The 21,109-nt window shown below is 38.1% G+C and overlaps 1 protein-coding gene across 6 annotated transcripts in view; it reads left to right on the forward strand.

The window, feature by feature from the left end:
• Positions 1-21,109, forward strand: part of LOC134541313 (oocyte zinc finger protein XlCOF6-like) — a 258,945-nt gene that overhangs the window by 144,785 nt on the left and 93,051 nt on the right. For 4 of the 6 annotated variants that reach the window (XM_063384687.1, XM_063384688.1, XM_063384702.1 and 1 more), the window contains 2 exons: positions 3,712-3,792; positions 6,951-7,065. The exons of 1 other annotated variant lie outside the window; for it this stretch is intronic. In XM_063384687.1, coding sequence (XP_063240757.1) covers positions 3,712-3,792; positions 6,951-7,065 — 196 coding nt within the window. Of the gene's footprint in view, positions 1-3,711; positions 3,793-6,950; positions 7,066-21,109 lie in introns of those variants that run through there. One more of the 6 variants, XM_063384708.1, reaches the window with a different exon arrangement.

A 21,109-nucleotide genomic window follows, 5' to 3' on the forward strand; every position in this document is an offset into this window, starting at 1 on the left:
CGGTCGTGTTTATGTTCTCAGCAGTTCAACAAGAACCAAGAACCGAGAATTAATTTGGGAACCATAAAATTTTACAGCGAATCCTTTCCTAATTAAAATACAGTACAGTACTGGAAAAGTGAACCCAACCATTTTAAAAAATTTATAAAGCCTTCGTGGAAGTGGTAAAGCATGGTGTGTATCTGACGCAAGCACAGGCAAGGCACACCTTCTAGCTTTATGATTTGCTGCTAGTTGAAACACTGTCTGCACCTGTTTGAGACGGGGCAGTAATGGTTAGTAAATCTTCCTTCACTCTCGTCCAAGTGGAGAGATAGTGCGAGCAGGAACCAGAACAATATCAAAAAATGGGGATATATTAGGATAGACACGATACTGTACAGCATTGGTTCCCAATTTTCTTTTCGGTCAGGGCAGGGTTGGCACGTTTAAAACAAAATGTTTAAAACAATATGTTCAAAATTGTTTTAAACAATACACTCTGAATAAAACAAGTTTAAAACACAATGTTTAAAACATTCTGTTCTAAACATGTTTTTTTATATGTATTTTAAAAGTTTAATTTCTTACGAAAACGAAAACTGCATATTGACATTTTCATCGCAAGCATCACTGTCTCATTGTAAGTTACCAATTGTGATAAATATCCAGACTAGGATGAGAAGTTTTAAAGTGAAACACATTCCTCACGTAAACATAAAATACCAGCACTGCTTGGGGTCAAACCAGTCATACCTTTTAGGGTGCCAGTTCCACTAAGTTCATCTAACCTAATTAAAATTTGTTTTTGTTAGTTAAGTGCATGGAAAACAGTTACAAGTTTGGCAGCCTTCTCTGTTCCTAGCCGGTTCCTTACAGTACTATGCACAAACCCGAATGTGGAGAAAAAAAGGTTCAATACCAGCTGACGAAGCCACTGCACTGCGTAACTGATGTGCCAGGTTCAGAGTTGCATGATGAGTACTTTTCTCCAAAGCAATCCACCATAAGGTTTAATCTCTTTTAGTGTTACGGGACTGAATAAGTAGCCTATTCCTTGAATGGTGAACTTTTTGCCTTGTACTTAATAATATCGAATGGCTACAGTCAGGGAAAACCGGGCAATGTCAGGGAATTCCATATTCAAAAATGTGTAGCAATATACCTTACACCTGATGGGACTTCTGCTGAAACCATATGTGCAAAACATATTGTGGTGGTTTTGATTAAAATTAATATTACAAACAAAAAAAAGTTTAAACTTAAAAAAACTCTTTAAAACATGACAAACTGTTTAAAACAAAAAAAAACACTTTAAAGAAATAAAAAACATTAAATTTTGTTAATTTTTTTTAAAAAAACTGTTTTTTTCCCAACCCTGGGTCAGGGACCGTATGATCGACTTTTTATTTTGTCGGAACCCCAACTCCTTCAAAGGAAGTTATTTGACAATGATTGTGTTTACTTTATATGACATTAATTATGACTCACGGAACCCCTGTGACTCCGCCACGGAACACTTTTTGGGAACCGCTGCTGTACAGCATAAGTATTACAAACTACACTGCATTTCCACTAATAATTGTTTTATTCTTTACTAGCTGCCCGACCCGGCTTCGCATGGCTATTCTAATGGAAAAAAATTAAGCCACATCTCCCATTTACAGTAATGATAAATAAAAAAAAAAATCATTGAAAATTTATTACAATGCTGTATAATGTACCGGAGAGAAAATGAATAGCACCAATGGTTTCCCGACTCGTGCACGCAACGTACAACTGATGTACCCGTACTTCGCTACGGCAGTCTACAGGCAGATCACTCTTGCGCCGCTCATTATACATGCCCCTCCTTGTGGGTACGCCACTGCCGCGCGATGCCTGTTGCCATGGAGACGCAGAAGGCATGAACAATGCAAAATCCTGTTCTCATGCAGACAAAGTACCCACTGTTGCCTGGTTTTAACCACCCATGGGATCTAATTTTCGGAAAATGTCATCCTGCGTAACATAAGGAACATTACTGTGAAGTTTCAAGTCTGTAAAATATATATATACTTGAAAAAAGGGCAATAAAAAAACAAATTAAACACAGAGAGAGGAAAAAAAAACAATAGTTTAGGTTTGCGATTTAAAGTGATAAAAAGTATTTAAATACTAATTGATTTCTTATGAGGGTACTGATTGCTTCGTTGTTAATATCACATGGGTGTTTTTTACTTGTATGGGAAAATTAAGAATGATAAGGCATCTAGTGCGTGGCAACAATGTTAATAGGCAATGGGAAATAAACTTCTAGCACCTGCGGCATTGTCAACACACACTTCGTACGTGTACTGCATGTTGTATCTAACCCCCTCCAATGCATTTGATTCTAAATTGGACTTTTAGTAAGGATCCCTAATGTTATTGATAATATAATATAGCCTATAGCCTTCCTCGATAAATGTACTATCCAACACTGAAAAAATTTTTCAAATCGGACCAGTGGTTCCTGAGATTAGCGCTTTCAAACAAACAAACAAACTCTTCAGCTTTATAATATTAGTATAGATTAGGCTTTAAATGACAAATAATGCTTTTACATGCATTAAATACTTTGCATCAATCTAATTTATAATGAAAATGATATTTTAATTTGATTTGATATTACCTTAACCTTGTTGTTAATTCTGGAATTAAATGTATGACCAGTTTTTCACATAATGGTGAAGTGGGTTGCTGATTAGACATATTGGGCAGCAAACATGTCTATAAGGGCATACTGTATCATTGGTGTGCCTGGAAATGTTCTGCTATGTTACAAGTCGTGATGTTGATGGCATCATAACTATGACTTTTACCCTGATAGCTACACTTCATGTGGGGGGGGGGGGGGGGGGGTGAAGGCAGAAATAAAGACTTTGAATACGACTCATGCAGTTTAGCATTTTTACATTAGTAATGCATTAAAACTTGAAGGGTTCAAGAAAACAATTTGATACTTATAATGATTAGGCATAAAACAAAATACAAATTTAAATTGAAAAACATGGCGAAAAAACTGTATCGTATATGATGGTGCATTTAGTTGGCTGTGGTTCTTACGCTGGTGATGAGAGAGGTAATGGCCCACCGTGTGGTTGGCTGATGGATCAGGATGAGACACTTGCTCCAGGGCGTGACGTCGCAGTGTGGGAACGAGACTTGAATTACCCCTTCGCAATGCATTCACACAGACCTGGTCTGCTCTCTGCATTAAGGCATACTTAGATGTTGAAATAGATATATGTGGCTGTTCAGCTTTCCACATGCCATTCTCCTTGTAGGTACTCATCATGTGGTTACACTTGGACATGTGGTTATGATTACTACAAATTTATTATTTCATACATGACCTTAAATCATATTTCTTTACAAATAATACAGTCACAAAAAAGTTTTCTACTAGTCTCTTTCAGTTACATTCCTTACCACCCAGTTGGTTCGACAAGTCTGTAAGCATTGAGGATTATAAATATCTGGCAGGTGGTATTATAACAATCTATCAAGCAATCTACCTCCCAATGCCAGCCCTTAGGATAATGTATATATTTTAAATAAAATAATTTCTGAACTGTGCATCCGTGCTGCTAGAGTGAAGTCCTCAGGGTGTGGATGTGGTTTGTGGTTTCCCCAGGCGATGATCTCAGAGGACTGGGCGGAACACTGCGCTGGACCATTCACGTGCCGAGTGATGTCTTGTTGTTTCAGCCGGCAGATGGAGAATTCTGTGTGAAGCAGGAGCCGAGCGAGCTGGGTTTTCCGCCAATCAAGGAGGAGTTGGATGAACCAGTGAGTAGACTGCTTTGTGCAGATGTGACTGACCCACACATGGTCTCGAGTCTACTATACCCTTAAGAAGTATTATTATGAACATTGTATTTTATACAAACCTTATATTTAAATTATTATATTATTGTCATATTGTTTAAACCGTTCAAACATTTACAAGTGGGTAGAACAATTTAAAAGTGGCTGCAATAATCGGTGATGAACAGCGAAGTGGTCGACCAGAAGAAGATGCCTCTTCTTCCTTTGAATCTCACACTGACGCGATAATCCAAGACATCAGAACTAACACTGTTGAAATTATAGCTGAAAAAGTGTCTGCAAGTGTTGGAACTGTCCATGACAGCATTCAAAATAAACTGCAATACAAGAAAACCTGCGTGATAGGATGCCGAGGCAACTTGGAGATACCCACAAAGAAATGAGGCATCAAGTCAATAAATCGTTAAAAGCTCGATGTTCCACTGAGAAATAAACTTTTATTTGGAACATGGATTCACTATTACGAACCTGAGTTGAGGAGACAAAGCCTTGAGTGGAAACCTACAAGTTCTTCAGGACCCAGCCATCAGCTGGTAAAGTGATGCTTACACTTTTCTGGGACTTTCAAGGCCCTATTTTATGCAATTTTTTTGAAGACCAACGAATAATTAACAGTAAATATTACGCTGATATGCGTAAAACAAATTAAAGCCTATAATTCACATTAAACATCATGGATGTTTGTAAAACGGTGTGATTTATCTTCACGATAACGCACGGCTGCATACAGCATAGATAACGTGAGAAGGCATTCAAAAATGGGGGTGCGAGATTCTTCCACACCGTCCTGACAGTCCAGATCTTGCCCCCTCAGACATTCCTTAAGGAAGCTCTACACTGCAAAAAATTTGACTTCAACAAAGAAGATTATGTTGAAAAGTTGGTATAATTTTATTTTGATCAAATGAACAATTTTTGAGCTACATCAATTTGTCTAGTTACTAATTGAATGGCCCTCGTACAATAATTTCTTGGTGCATGCCTTGGCAAATGAAACTTGGGCTAGAATAATTGCTATGGGAATCTTCAACTAATCATTGTGCTCCGTCTCGTCACTCTCACCTGGTGGCTGAGGGGAACAAGTGGAACTTTTAGTGCCAGAAGGAAAGCAATGATTTTGTCCAGACGTTGGTTTCTCTGTCTTTATTTTACTTTTGGTTATTTGTCATAATATAGAGTTACAACATGTGATTTAATTAACAGAAAGCATAAAAACCTGGAATTAAGATTACATTAATACAAGAATGGTTACAAGAATGGGCCGGCTCTTATTAGGTCATTGACGTAATTATCTTAACCATTTTTTACTTAATGTTTATGACAAATGACTTGTGGAATTATCTTAGTGAGGTTCTTGATTTCAGGTTGAAGAGATGTCGTGGCTGGATAGTAGTCCGAAAAAGGTTTTTAAAAAAATGCAAGGTTGGCGTTTTGTAGATTGAGGGATGAAGTGGGGCAGCAGACGAGACGTCAGAGGCCCTGGGCGATCCGCCCCGTGTAGACGGATCTGGTCCTTGGCAAGGTACCCGGGTCCGGTGTTAGGTGCCTGGGTCCAGAACTTGAACCCTGTTACTTGGTCCCTGTCTGTGAACAGATCCAAACACATATGTTTAGGACTGAATCACAGGCAGCAGGTGAAATAGGCAGGTAATGCCTGCTAGTTACCATGACTGGTGGGGGAGGGGTGGTGCTAAAACTCTCCAAACAGGGTGATGTCTTCCAGGGCCTGCCCGCTGGTTGAGCAGACGAGCGCGACGCTGACTAATGCCTAAACACTACTATGTTGGGAAACATCCTTTGGCTAATCTTATCACATCTTACGAGAAACTTTGAGGCGTCCCGATGACGTTTCGTTCTGTGCAGTCAGTCCTGAATCGCGGCGCGCAGTGAGCTTGTGGCGGCCGAGAATCTTTATTAAAAGCGATGTTAACGAAAGAAAGGAGGAGTGGGCTTCGGCTCTCTAACCGAAAGGTTCCGAATTTTACCGGGGTGCTTGTCGAGGAAAGGCAGACTTCGATACCTCAAAGTTGTTGGTACTGCCCAATTTCAGCACAACCTACCGAGGTGTGGCTGAACTGAGTAGAGATCGACTTGCGCGGGACAGCTGGTAGTAGCATTGAGGCTTATGGAGAGGACTGAGCCAGCGCTCTGGTGGCTTGAAGGGTAACTACTTGAACTGGTTCCTGCAGGAGATGCCAGAGGGCGGGCGCTCCGCAGGCGTTCAAACTCTCAGGGGAAGAGATTCGCAAAACTACCGCTAGGTGGCATGAGTATGTACTTCATGTGCTACGACCGTGGCCTTGGGGAGATGTGGCGCCTGGCCAAGGTTACCGGCCGGTCAAAGACCCGGGGCGATGTTCCCAGGAAACCTGGTGAGGGGGGAGGGGTTAAAACTGCGATGCCAGTGGGAAATGGGATCTACAAGACCCTTAGACATGACTATACTTTGGCTAGATGATTCGCGATCATGCCAAGGAGTGCTCGCCTCAGGCGAGGTCTAGGAACTGCCAGGTCTTGAGAGTTCGCAGGCCATAGCAGTTCTCGTCACGAACTGGGGACGGATTACAGGAGACATCCGTGCGCCAAGGCGGGATAAATGGGATCTTCCTGTTGGGTCATTGAATAGTAGAGGCTGAGAAAATTAGGAGAGACGAGTCTGACAAAGGTTGGATGGGAGTGTACAGGAGTAGGAATAAGCTTAAGTTCTTGCAGCAGAGGAATGATTGGAAACGTATTTAAGTTGAAAAAAAATTCAAATTAAAATTGTGCCAAAACTACTAGTTGGCGGCAGAATTGTTTCTTAAAGTCTGTTATAATTTGTTTTAATTTTTTTTTCATTTTTAGAGGTACACACTGAAGGGAACAGAAGCAATTAGTTTCCGATCCATCAATGGCAAAGTAATAAGATTTCAGACATAATGACCTAACTGGTTTGCCACAATATCAGCATATTGGCATTTTTGCTAGTTGTTATATAGTGTACAAATCATATTAGCTGGTTTTCTAATAGTCTTGTAATGTAAAATTTATATTGGCAGGTGTGTTAGTGTTAAACTTACATTATCAAGTTTCTAGTATTTGTGTAGCAGATATGCTAGTAATATGTGGTTGTGTTGCAGTGTGAAGACAGCTGGCAGCCAGAACCCGGCAGTTCCTCTGCCAGCCAGGACTACACTCTGTGCAAGCAACAAGTGAAGGAGGAGATAACTATAGAAGAGCACCCTATAGCTGCAGGTATTTGCAATACTCTGTAGTCTATACCTACAGTGTTACAAGGTTATACTGTGCAGTAGCTAATACATAGGTCTGTGTGTGTGATACATTTTGTGAACATATTTGCTCTTTCTATTTCTTTTTCTCTCTCTCTCTCTCTCTCTCTCTCTCTCTCTCTCTCTCTCTCTCTCTCTCTCTCTCTGTGTGTGTGTGTGTGTGTGTGTGTGTGTGTGTCTCTCTCTGTCTGTCTCTCAAAGCACAAACACACACCCAAATGAAAATGTACATACATTGAAATTTGCCTATACAACTCACATAACACAACATTACACTTATTTGAACTAAGTCATTCTTTTTGCCTGAAAAAAAAATTGAAATAGAAACTAAACACTACTAACCTATGTTAGCCAACACAGAGCTATACATTTGCATGCAGGGACACAGCTGTCAGCGATACAGCACACACAAATATAACTTTCAGGATTACCAACATCTAAAGTTTTGATGTGCTCCGCTAGATCGCATATAAATGTGCTCGGACGGACGCCTTGCAGTCTGTCTCAAAACACAATTCTGTTAAAATCTCTGAACTTTCTTAATTCAACAAACCATTTAACTAAAAATTGTACACTTCTTCCAGAATTAAACAACTGTTTATTTAACCCTTTAGCGACGGACGCTGAGTGCGTAGTGCGCGACCTTGAGGCCGGGCCGAGCCCCTGTACGGGCCTCTTCTGACTGGAATCCACCTTGTAGCATTGCAGAACCCTGCCCTCCTAAATAAATAATTTTCTTTTAAACTTCTTTTTGTATAAGTAAATATAAATAAGTCAATGTTTTTAGAGTGGTGTGTATGTTATGAGACAGTAGAATCAAACATTATGAATATTAATATATGTTATTTTCACTTGCTATGTTTTTAAGAAGGTATTTTGTGTTTTAACAGACATTTTCTATCATTAGTAATTTTTATGTAATTATTCACAAAGAAGCCGCTGTTCTAGATTTTTGCCTGTTTAGGCCTACTTTTTCAGGTTATTTCGAAATGATTTTAATTTGGTAAAGTAATTTGTATTATAATTGCTGTTTATAATGTTCATTAACGTGTTGGATGATTCTAGAACACAGTACTGTGTCTGGGCTGGTGTGATGGTTAGAAAGAGAAGCATGAGAGGCCTGTAAGTGTAAGTGAGAAAGAAACAGTGCTTCCCCGCCAACCGAGATAAAGACGGTAATTTCCCCCCTGTGTGGGAACTCAGTGATAACTGCTCTCTCACGGTGTGGGAGAGAGAACGAGAATGGAAGTCCCCGATTTTGATGGGAAATTGAAAAGAGATAGATCAGGGGAAGCCCATAGTTCTGTATGTAAAAGGTTTTTTCATGTATTGTAACTTGTTCTATGATTGGCTTGTATCTGTAAGCGTGAAAGAAGCGTGCATGTGATTGGTCGGTGAGGTCATGTGACGTCTACTCCCTGCGTGGAGAAGAGTGTGGCAGGACTTCACCAGTCGTCTGTCGATCGCTGCCAGGCGAGGCCGCGTTTCGGCGGCTCGCTGTTTTTCGTTGGGTGCGGCCCTGTTCGAGGTCGCACCATCTTCGAGTACTTGCAGTAAAACAGTACTGAAGGACTTAATCTACGCTATTTTTCTGGTTAATTCTCATCAAGCGAACTGAGAGCAGTTTTTCGACGGGCAGATGTATGAATGAAACGAGTGAATGAACCATTGGAAGTGTTTGGATTCGTCGGGGCATTCTGTGTGAAAAAATAAAAACAAAAACTAAAATCGGCGTTCAACATCTGTTTATTTTTGTACATAACGAACCATTACAATTGGCGCCCGGCCGCGCGGCTTGAATTTGGACACGACCCTGAGATTAAGACGAACATTTCGGCAGCAGAGAAGAAAATATAAACATTCGTGAAACAGTTGGTGACTACGATAACCTCAAAGGACAAAAAATTCTACGACAAGTATTGAACAGTTTAGAAGAAAACGGCGAAGTGTATCCAGAACTTTCGGCGCAGCTGAGCGGCGAATGCGGCAAGAGACGGCGGGCTGTTTCAGCGAGTGAAGTGTTCCAGAGAACCGGCGGAAAGCGGTACATCGCGGGACAGAGCGACCCAAGGAGTCGTGGGACTTCAGGCCTGTCTCATCGCGGGACATCGAGATTGTCACTTCGCGGGACAACGTGGGATAAGTCGCCGATAATAGCAAGTGAAAAATTTAAGAGAAACTGTGTTATTTATATTGGTTTTGAGAATTTATCTTGTATTTGTGTAAAATTGTGTAATTTGTGTATGTCAATATGGATAGCACTAGTACCAACAGTAGCGAATCAGATTTTATAGGTTTTCAGGAAAATGTAGATGATTCTGAGCAGTCAAATCCAAATTTTGAGACAAGTTTAATTGAACAGGATTTTTCATGTCAACAGGAAGTAACTGAAAACATGGAACATCCTGCCGAAAGTAGTCCACAGAGAACAAATCCAACTGTAAATAGCCCAGTTGAGGTTATGGGGGGGTCAGACCAAATTCTGCAACTACTATTATCAATACAACAGAAAACCGAACAAAACAGCCAGGAAATGAAACAGGTACAACAAAAAATGGAACAGGGACAACAGGAAATGAAACAGGGGCAGCAGGAAATGGCAAATAAAATTGAACAGGTACAACAGGGACAGCAGGAATTAAAACAGGAAATTTCACAGGTTAAAGATGAAATCCTTAACCAGGTACGGCAGGAGTTAGTGAATACAGAGGCCAAACTTAATAAAGTACAAACGGAAGTAAACAAAAAAATTTACAATTGTACACAAAGGGTCGAGAAATGTGAGTTGGTAATTGATAACTTACAGACTGGCTTAGGAAGCTGTAATGAGGAGGTGGGCAGTGTAAAGGAAAGTGTAGGAATAATCAAACATAATATACAAGAACATGTAGAAAAAATATCGGCATTACAGGAAAATATCAGTCAGGTTCAAATTAACATGGATAGGAACCACAATGAGCTCATTGAAGTACATGGTAAAGCAAATGCGAATGCCCGGGGTATTTTATTAAATGAAAGAGAAATTGAGGATGTCAAAAGCAAGTTTGAGGTTAATATTGAAAAAGCTTTACTGGAAAATAGGAGAATTGGTAACCATTTCGAGAAGTTTCGAGATGAAGTTGGTCAGGAATGCCTAAAGAAAGTTGAGGAAAAATTGGCTAGAATTCGAGGTGATAATAATGGTGCCATTCGTAGCTCAGTCCTCACCATTGATGAAATCAACACATTTGATAAAACTGTTCCAAAATTTTATGGGGGTAACAGGGGGGCCACGCCTATCCAATTTATTACAAAATGTGACAAAGTATTTCGATGTCTTAAAGGATCTGATGAACAGCAGATAGAATTATTTGTAACAAAATTGGCAGGTGATGCATTGCAATGGGGAATGCAAAAGGAAAGTGAGTGGAACAGTTTTGCAGATGCTAGGCAAGCCTTCCTGGAAAAATATTGGGGAATTTATGTGCAGGATGATTTTTTGCAATATTTGTTTTCAGGGAAACACCGGGGAAGGGATGGTCCCATGGCTAATTATGTCCACAAATTACACAGTCAGGCGAAATACCTCAGTAATCCTATAGCGGATGAGCGGTTCATCTCTCATGTGGTACATCATTTTAATCGACATGTACAAAACTGCATCCTAGGACTGAGAGCCCAAAGTGTTGAGGAGGTAGTGGCGCTGCTCGAGACTCGGAGGGACTCCGGGTCAGGGACCCAGAGTACCAGGGCAGGCCGCAGGGACCACCCCGGGAGAGGGCCCACCAGCCAGGTTACCAGCAACAACCTCCTCGCCCAGAACAAGGTAATGAAAGGGTACCCAGGTGGAGGCGAGAACAACAGCAAGAAGGGAGGGCACCAGAAGGGCAGAGACAACCACAGCAACAAGAGAGGCGAGACAATAGAAATTTAAACCAATAGAGTGGGAGGATCGAGCCTCAGACCCCCCACAAGAAAATGCAAGAGGGGCAGTATCACAATGCCAGGTTTTGCAAAATTGTAATAGTAAAATTACCTCACATGATAGGGATGACTTATTACATGATATTGAAGAATCGGGTAACCAAATTGTTCAAGGAAAAATGGGTACATGTCCTTATATTTTGGGGGAAATTAGTGATGTAAAAACAACAGTAAAAAAGTTGATTGACACTGGCAGTGAAGTAACTGCGATGTCGGAAGAATTTTTTAACTCATTATGAAATAAAATCACTAAATCTTTAGCAGTGTTACTTGTATCTAATGTCACTATAGTAGGGGCTACCGGGGTTAGAAACAAAAATGTGAAAAAACAGGTCCTTTTAGAAGTAAAATTCTGTGGTATTAGCATGTGGATTGTATTCCTTGTCATAAAAGGGCTAAGTGTTAAAATAATTTTGGGAGCTGATTGGCTACAAGGAAATGAAACTGTTATTGATTATTCACAACAATGTATATGTTTGATGGGGACTAAAATTGCTTTTGAGGTAGATGGGAAAACACAGTCATTTCAGTTAAAAATGTTAAAGGGAGAAATGGGTGCAAATGAACTAGAATTGGAATGTAATTTTTTAGAAAAGGCATATATTACAGAAACTGAGGTTGAACAAATTTTGCTTCAAGGGGGTACGAATCAGCAACAGGCAGAATTAAGACAGATTTTACAGAGACAACATAAAGCATTTGCTAATTTCCCAGGTTTAAATAATAAATACAGATGTGAACTAAAAGTAAGAGAGCATAAACCTTTTGTGCAGAGACAATACCCAGTCGCTTACAATTTGAGACCTGCAGTAGAAAATGAGATCGAAAACATGATTAGTATGGATATTATTGAAAGGCGTAGCTCTGAATATTCAAATCCCATGGTAGTGGTAAAAAAGAAAAATGGAGGGGTTAGGTTATGTTTAGATGCTCGAAAATTAAACCAAATAATAATACCAGATAGGAAATCACCAGCACCTATGGAAGAATTGTTGCAAAAGTTTGAGGGTTGTAAATATTTTTCAAAAATTGATTTAGTTGCATCATATTGGCAGATACCATTAGTTGAAGATTCTAGAGCTAGTACAGCATTTTTGTATCAAGGGAAAACATATTGTTTCAAAAGACTGCCATTTGGTTTAAATGTTTCTGTGAGTCATTTTATTCGAGGATTGGAAGAAGTTTTAGGGCCAGAAGTACTGGAATTAGTAACAATTTATGTGGATGATATCCTAATTGCTACAAAAACTTTTGAAGAACACAGCCATGTAATACAATTAGTCCTTGAAAAACTACAGGAAGGGGGTATGACAGCTAACTTGCAGAAATCAGAGTTCTTAAAAGATGAAATTACCTTTTTAGGAAATGTAAATGCCAAAGGAATTCATATTGACCCTGATAAGCTGGAATCAGTCAGGAACTACCCTCCACCAGAAAACCGCAAACAATTAGAGAGACTCATAGGGTTTTTCAATTTTTTTCGTAAATACATTCCAGGTTTCAGTCATATTTGTGGACCATTAAGGAAACTTCTTCAGAAAGGTCAGTGCTGGGAGTGGGGTGAAGTTCAGGATCAGGCATTGGAAAGGCTTAAACAGGAATTGGAAAGGGAGATTTTGTTATATCATCCTAAATTAGATGAAAAATTTTACATTTCATGTGATGCATCTAATGAAGCAGTAGGTGCCATGCTTTTTCAGATCAATCAGGAGGGGGAACAGATTCCAATTAGTTTTGCCAGCAGGGCTTTAAATGCAGCTGAAGTAAATTACACGACCACAGAAAAGGAACTACTTAGTATAGTATTTTCTGTTTCAAAATTTCGCACATATATTTATGGAAGGGAAACCACAGTGCTTACAGATCATAAGGCCTTATGCCACATGAGCTCTTGTAAACTTTTACATGGGTGTATTACCAGATGGATCCTAGCCTTGCAGGAGTATAACTTGAACATTCAACATATACCAGGCAAAGAACAAGTAGTTGCAGATGCCTTATCCAGAGTAGTAACAGATTCACAATCAGCAAGAATAAAAGAGTTTCAAATTCGCAGTTTAAGTAAACAGATAAAAGAAATAGAGGAGGGTATAGAGGAATTTTCTAAAAAATTGGCTGAAGAGGTAAACAAGAATTCCCGGTTAAGTAAGGTAATACAAGAATTAGAATCTTCAGATTGTAGAAATGTAATCAAGGAAAAATTTGTAATCAAAGATGGTCATTTGTTTCAAAATGTAAGTAGTAGTATTCCTAAGTGGGTACTCTGTGTTCCGAATAATTTAAGAAATGAAATATGTGTTCTAATGCATAATGAATGTGGTCAATTTGGTGTAACAAAAACTGTTAAATATATTCAAGAGTTTTGTATTTTTAGGGATATGTATAGGACAGTGTCGAAGTGTATCAAATCATGTTTGTTATGTGCACAAACTAAGGTAATGAATCAAAAATGTCAAGGTTTGATCGGTAATATTTTGGCAAGTAAGCCATTAGAAGTGGTGTGTGTTGATTTATTTGGACCTTTACCTAAAGGAAGAGGTGGTGTTAAGTATATTTTGGTTGTAGTAGATGTTTTTTCCAAGTATGTAAAATTGTATCCTATTGAAAGGGCTACCGCTCAAGTGGTTACTGAGAAGGTAATGGACATGTATGTAAAAGAGGTAGGCATTCCAGAAAAAATAAAAATAATTTCTGATAATGGACCACAATTTTGAAGTGAGCAGTGGAAAACATTGTCTAGTATTTTGGGTATTGAGTTAGGATACACTGCGGTATACCATCCAGCTGCTAACCCTGCAGAGAGGGTGATGAGAGAATTGGGACGGTTGTTTAGAGTGTACTGTAACGAAAACCATGGCCATTGGGCAATTGTTGTAAGTCAAGTGGAAAAACTGATAAATAATTGTTGGCATGAGAGTACAGGGTACACACCTGTTGAATTGATGTTACAGGTTTTGCCTACCACGAGATTGCAAAAGGCAATTAATTTTCCTAAAAATGAGGAAATGCAGTTAAAAGACAAGTTATAAAATGCTAGGGAAAAACTAATGTATAAAGCTAGTGTGAGAAAAAAGAAATTTGATAAAAATGTTAAGCAAATTAGTTTTAAGGAGGGGGATGAAGTTTTGATTGCTTCACATAAGTTGTCTTCGCTGATTGATAATAAGATTCATAAGTTTTTCAAATTATATGATGGACCATATCAAGTTGAGGCCATTGTAGGCCATAATGTGTACAGAGTGAATCATACGAATTGGCATGTGTCATTGCTAAGACCATGGAATATAAAGTAAAATGTTGTGTAAAGAATAAATAATGTTGAAATGTTTGTATGTAAAGGTGTAAATTAAGAAATATGTTTTAATACAGTTTGAAACTTTACTGTAATATCTGTACCATTCAGTTATCGCTACCATTGTAAAGTGATACTTGTATTGTGGTGTGAAGTAGGTTAGCCGAGCTGACTAGCAGCTAAAAGGGTTTTAGTTGGGCGCCCCTTACCTTTCGGCTAGCTCGGGAGTTAGGAATGATAGGGAAGAGGGGACTCTCGGTCTGTTGGACCTACATGTCGTTCTATAGGTTCGACAACACACATTCCTCTGCCTGGAATGACAAATGGAAACCCTGCTGAGGTTTCGGGGCATGTTTGTATGCCTGTAAAGCCGTGGGTTCCCTGTGGAGATTTCTAAACGTGTCTGTTAGTGAGGAAAATGACACAGCCCTGCTGAGATTTCTGGGCATGGTTATGTCATGAGGGAGAAGATGGTACAGCTCCGCTGAGAGTTCCAAAAATATTACTGGATGGAGTATTCTTTCCGCTGAGATTTCCAAGCCCGTTCTCTTCATAGAATAAATGAGTCTGGTGATCTTGGTTCTGTGGAGTATTTCACCCCTTAACCATACCATATAGTAAGACCCTGGGAACAGGATGGCCAAATAAAATGAAGGTTTGGTTGTGTCTTTTTGAAGACGGGTCAACAACCTGCTGTAGGAGGGAGATAGTGGATTCACTGTTGAGAGTGGAAGGAAGTTAAAAAATGTATTTGTCATTCTATTCGTCATAGTGTTTCTTCATATATATATATATATTATTCATGAGATCTTCAGTTATTATTCTATTAGTAAAATCTTCATAATAATCATAATAATAAAATTAAAGGCATCAGCAGCAGCAGCAGCAGCAGAAAGGTCGAATCAGAAGTTTGGTCAGCAGTCTGAGTTAGCAGTGTTATTAAAGGGGTGGAGGATTTGGTTGATTCATGGATGAAAGTAGTGGGGTCCTGGTAATAGAAGAGTTATCCGTCGTCGTGCAGTTGTCGTACTGAGAAGGCGATTGTTGTTGTTCATAGTCAATTGGGGTTCGATTTGCCAGCTAGTGTCGAGGTGCTCCACAGCTGAAGTAGGTGTTGTCGAGATTGTTTTGTCATCGAGATTGTTTTTTGTCGTCGAGATTGGTTTCAGGTGGTCAGAGGGACGTAATGCCTGCAGTCCTTGTTCCAGCTAGTGCAGCTGAGATAGTTATGTCGTCGAGATTTAAGTTTGTTGGAGTTGGTGCAGTTTGTGTAGAGGTGTCCACAGCTATTCCAACCAGAGTTGAGATGTGATAGGAAGATTCTTCGTAAACCAGGGAACACTGCTTGAAATTTGTGAAGAAATTAAATTTGAAACTACTTGTATTTTGTATTAATAAAACTAAGAGAACATTAGGGATGAGGATTGTTGACTGTACCAAAACTGAAATATCATTATTAAATTTAACAGAAAATTCGTATTAATCTTTGTAATTTATAAAAATAATTGTTTTTGAATTTCTTTTATAAACAAGAGTGTAATGACAGGATGCAGTTGAGTTTAAGGATGTTTTTGTATTTATTTTTGTACAGATTAGTTTTTCACTTTTGTAACTTTTCAATTAAATATAGTGTTAATTTAATTGAACAGTTGGGGGGGTTATGTAGCATTGCAGAACCCTGCCCTCCTAAATAAATAATTTTCTTTTAAACTTCTTTTTGTATAAGTAAATATAAATAAGTCAATGTTTTTAGAGTGGTGTGTATGTTATGAGACAGTAGAATCAAACATTATGAATATTAATATATGTTATTTTCACTTGCTATGTTTTTAAGAAGGTATTTTGTGTTTTAACAGACATTTTCTATCATTAGTAATTTTTATGTAATTATTCACAAAGAAGCCGCTGTTCTAGATTTTTGCCTGTTTAGGCCTACTTTTTCAGGTTATTTCGAAATGATTTTAATTTGGTAAAGTAATTTGTATTATAATTGCTGTTTATAATGTTCATTAACGTGTTGGATGATTCTAGAACACAGTACTGTGTCTGGGCTGGTGTGATGGTTAGAAAGAGAAGCATGAGAGGCCTGTAAGTGTAAGTGAGAAAGAAACAGTGCTTCCCCGCCAACCGAGATAAAGACGGTAATTTCCCCCCTGCGTGGGAACTGAGTGATAACTGCTCTCTCACGGTGTGGGAGAGAGAACGAGAATGGAAGTCCCCGATTTTGATGGGAAATTGAAAAGAGATAGATCAGGGGAAGCCCATAGTTCTGTATGTAAAAGGTTTTTTCATGTATTGTAACTTGTTCTATGATTGGCTTGTATCTGTAAGCGTGAAAGAAGCGTGCATGTGATTGGTCGGTAAAGTCATGTGACGTCTACTCCCTGCGTGGAGAAGAGTGTGGCAGGACTTCACCAGTCGTCTGTTGATCGCTGCCAGGCGAGGCCGCGTTTCGGCGGCTCGCTGTTTTTCGTTGGGTGCGGCCCTGTTCGAGGTCGCACCATCTTCGAGTACTTGCAGTAAAACAGTACTGAAGGACTTAATCTACGCTATTTTTCTAGTTAATTCTCATCAAGCGAACTGAGAGCAGTTTTTCGACGGGCAGATGTATGAATGAAACGAGTGAATGAACCATTGGAAGTGTTTGGATTCGTCGGGGCATTCTGTGTGAAAAAATAAAAACAAAAAATAAAATCGGCGTTCAACATCTGTTTATTTTTGTATATAACGAACCGTTACAACCTGATGAGCGCGCTCGCTAGTTTTGTCCGCTCTTCTCAAAATAAATAACATTTTTACGAGTTATTTTTGATTTTCCGAATAAAACTTTTTGCATGATTATATTGTACATGCTACTATTACATTATTATTTAGTGTATTGGCAGCAGCACACAAACATTATTAGAATTCGCATAGATTTTCTTTGAATATTTACTGCGATTTCTTAACTGAGGTGTACTTGCAGGTAGTAAGACCTTGGTACTTCTTGAAATAAACCTGGCTACTTGTCAAAATAAACCTTGGTTTGAAATGAAATAATCCCTTTCTTTGCAGTGTTTTAGTTTTGATTACAAACAGTCAATATTTGTGTTGAAGTAAAACAAAATATTTTTATTTGAACTTACGAATCTGCTCCGTAGAAATTTTGATTTCGAAACGACTTCGCTTTGCTAGGATGTACTGTTTTATTTTTAGACGTCCTTTGAACAGAAGGAGTGATTCGTCCACACAAAGATTTTCAAATGGGTAAAAAATTTGCTCTGAAAACCCTGCGAAAATGCTCCAAAATGGGACGAAGTTAGAATAAATAATCCGTGGTTTCCATAGTATTGTCATTGAAGTGTAGGAACCTAAGGATTGAAAAGTATCTGTCCCGTGAAAGTTGAGAAAAAATCTGAGTTTCCAGATCCAGATTTTTTGATCAATACTCCGATAAGGCCAACTTTTTTACCCTGGTCATAATGAGAAACATAGCAACAAAAATAAAAAAATTCATTTGGAATCAGTTCTGTACATTCTTTCTTTGTTCTGTCCGTCAAATCATCAGCTCTTTGTGTTAAATATTTGTTTGTTTCTGGGCAAATATGAGCCACAATTTGTTCAGTTACAAACAAGGAAAACAAACTGAAAAAACTGTTTGTATGAACATCGCTTTTTAGTCCAGAGTCTGCGGAGAAAAACTTATGTTTTTGTGGGGTGAGATTTCTACAAGACCACACAAGTTTCGGTTTTGCTTCTGGAGATGTAATTGTTCCTTCATCCCCTTCCCCCCCCCCCCCCCCCCCCCCTGAAGAATCATCAGACAATTCAGGGTCAGGTGTTGTCGATGGACCTGACCACGATTGTTGAGTATTTTTTCGTGGCAATGATTCATTTCCGATTCATCACTACTGACCTCAAAGTCACTGTCTAACAGAAGCTGCAAGGCTTCTTTGGTTGTGTAAAAACGTTTGCTCGTTTTAAAGTATAACCCACAGAAGTAATGCAATAAAACAGTCAGGAAAATTTGTAAAAACAACAAATAAATTTCCATTACAAATAAGAATTGTCAGCTCAAAACATACTCATACTCACGTTTAAACACAGTGATAGCACAAAATAAATTTTCATTATAACTTAAAGTATAACAATAATTTAGCACCTTATTCCCGTGTTTATACGTCTAAAACTACAACAGAAGAAAGCTAGACACGTGAATAAGGCGCGAAAAATATTCGGCAGCGCCGCAGGTCGCAGAGTGAATGGTGATGACATCTAGCGGCAGAAAAATGTACTACTAGTCTCCCGACAGCCCGCTAGTTATCGCCAAGGTCGGACTTCCACGGCAGTTCACCGTAGCGAAACGGGAAAGAGGTAGAGTCGTCAGAACTTCTAGAGCAGTCCACCGGCGGGAAGGCACTGCATCCAGTCGACTTCTGCAGCAGTCAGCCGTCTGTATGGCTGGACTTTGGCCGACTTCTACAGAAGTCAACAGGGGCTAAAGGGTTAATAACCTATATAGTTCCAATTATGCTATTTCAAAATAAATTACTCTTAATAAAGTAAACACAAAAAAAATTTATAACGAATCACGGTTAAACATGCAATGTAAATGTAAAGGTAACATATCTTCTTACGTACTTATGACATACTTTGTAGTTTACTGTCCTCTGAACAAAAATCCAACTACATAATACTTTTTCTTTAAGTCATTACCACTATTTTGAAATAATTTTAAAGTTGCTTAAATTATCTTAACAAAATTGTACGTAAAATAAACAAAATTAAATCTACGATTGTAAATCTCTACAAGTGCTTATTAACCTACAGCTTTTAAATTACCTTAAACTAAACTAAAATGACTTCAATTAACCTATCATATATATTAAAATTAAAACTAAACAAAATCTTACAGCTACTGGCTTAAAATTACACTCCAACTGTCCAACCTAACAAAACATATACTGACATGTAGAATCCTAAAAGATACTGAAAATAAGCAAACTAGTATACTTTTTTTAACTTATACTTTTTTTACAACACACTCTCTTGTTAATGTTTTCTGTCACATGAACCTTCTAGATCAAATAACTTAATTAATCTTCAGTAAATAAATACACTAAAAAATTAACCTTAATAATCTCCATCTCTCACTAGAGGTATAACCTAGATTGCGTAAACCACCAAATGTAGTGGGAAGGTTTAAATCAATTAGTAAATTAAATGCTTAAATAGTCAATAAATAAGTTGACATGTCAAACGAGCTGTCATGTTCTTTACTTGAAGGACCACTCACTTTTATACACTTGATGGCATAGTTATGCAAGAGGTTTATATTCGTAGTAGTTTATCTTTAATGAACACAAATGTTTCCTACCAGGACCTTAAGGGTCTAGGTTCAGCACCCAGTACACAATGCCTGGTGAAATACTAAACTAATAAATTTACTTAAAGATAATTAACTCTATGATAGTAAAAAATTAACATTTTTTTTTTTAAATAAAAAATAAACTTATAAAATTTTACACGTCAGTCTTTAGGTTTTAGGTTGCTGAAATTAGGGAACTCCTAATTACATTTTAGTTAAACAACTTAATAGATCAACTAAACTAGAGTGAGTATCAAAATCCTTGACATCTTTAATCTTTCTAATATTTAATGGTAACTTTACAAGACAATTTCGTTAAATAATGTCATTCTCTGCAACCTAGAGGGAACTTACAACTGTTGATTCACATCATCTACTACTGAAGCCCTTTCAAATCATGGACCTGTTACATTGGGTCCTATCTTAGTCGTTAACTTCGAGGAAGGACATAGAGTAAGCCCATACCTACCAGCTTGTTACCAGTGAGCCTATATGAAGTTACATCTGAGATCACAACTTATTACCTTAGGCCGCGCTGGCCCAAGTGAGCCCCGAGATATTTCACAGGAATGTGCGGTGTGGCCACCCACACCCAGAAAAGTCTAAATTTAGTTGATGGGTCTCTACAGGGAACGTAGGAATCTGAAGATGACCACTAAGTTATTTCATAGGTGTCTAGCTTATCGTTATGAATCTCTAAAAAAGGCTATACGTATATGCTCTAGAAGTTAATAAATATTACTATGAAAAAGAATAATTGTAGGGGATATTTCAATTCATAACCACAGAAATTCAGGGAAATTATATTTATCCATAGGTTAAACTGATTAATATTTTATTTATGTTTATTCACTGCAATTAATAATTTTCCTCTTTTATTCAAAGTGGGTTTGAGCTTTCTTGTCATTTCTTAAGATAAGATTGGAAAGTGAAGAAACACGAATTTATATTTTTTTTCATTGAATATTGTTGCTGTGAGGCAAGTGATATAATAAGGTTATAAAGGTTGAACTTGTCAATTTCATATAACAAGATGGAGGAACAAAATTAATGTATCATATTTTATAATTTCACTTCAGGACACATTTTATTTCTCTATGAACCATAAGTCAGTAATTTGTATTTATATCTTTGAATGTAAAACTTCTTTGCTCAAGTAATGATATATTTTGTTTAACGAATAAGAAGGGTATTTTCAAAGTTCACATGTAATATTATATGACGAATATTTTGTAAAACAAGCTGGTATTGGTCGAAAAGATTTAACAAAAACTATTGCTAGAAAATAAAAGGTGTTTGGAAGGAATTGAGAAAACGAAAAGGGGATTGATATAGGAACCTTCGGATAGGAAAGACGTGACATTTTATGACTGCAGAAATTGAAATTATAACTATTGGAATACTTTG

Source organism: Bacillus rossius, chromosome 18 (genome assembly GCF_032445375.1).
Source record: "Bacillus rossius redtenbacheri isolate Brsri chromosome 18, Brsri_v3, whole genome shotgun sequence".
NCBI lineage: Eukaryota > Metazoa > Arthropoda > Insecta > Phasmatodea > Bacillidae > Bacillus > Bacillus rossius.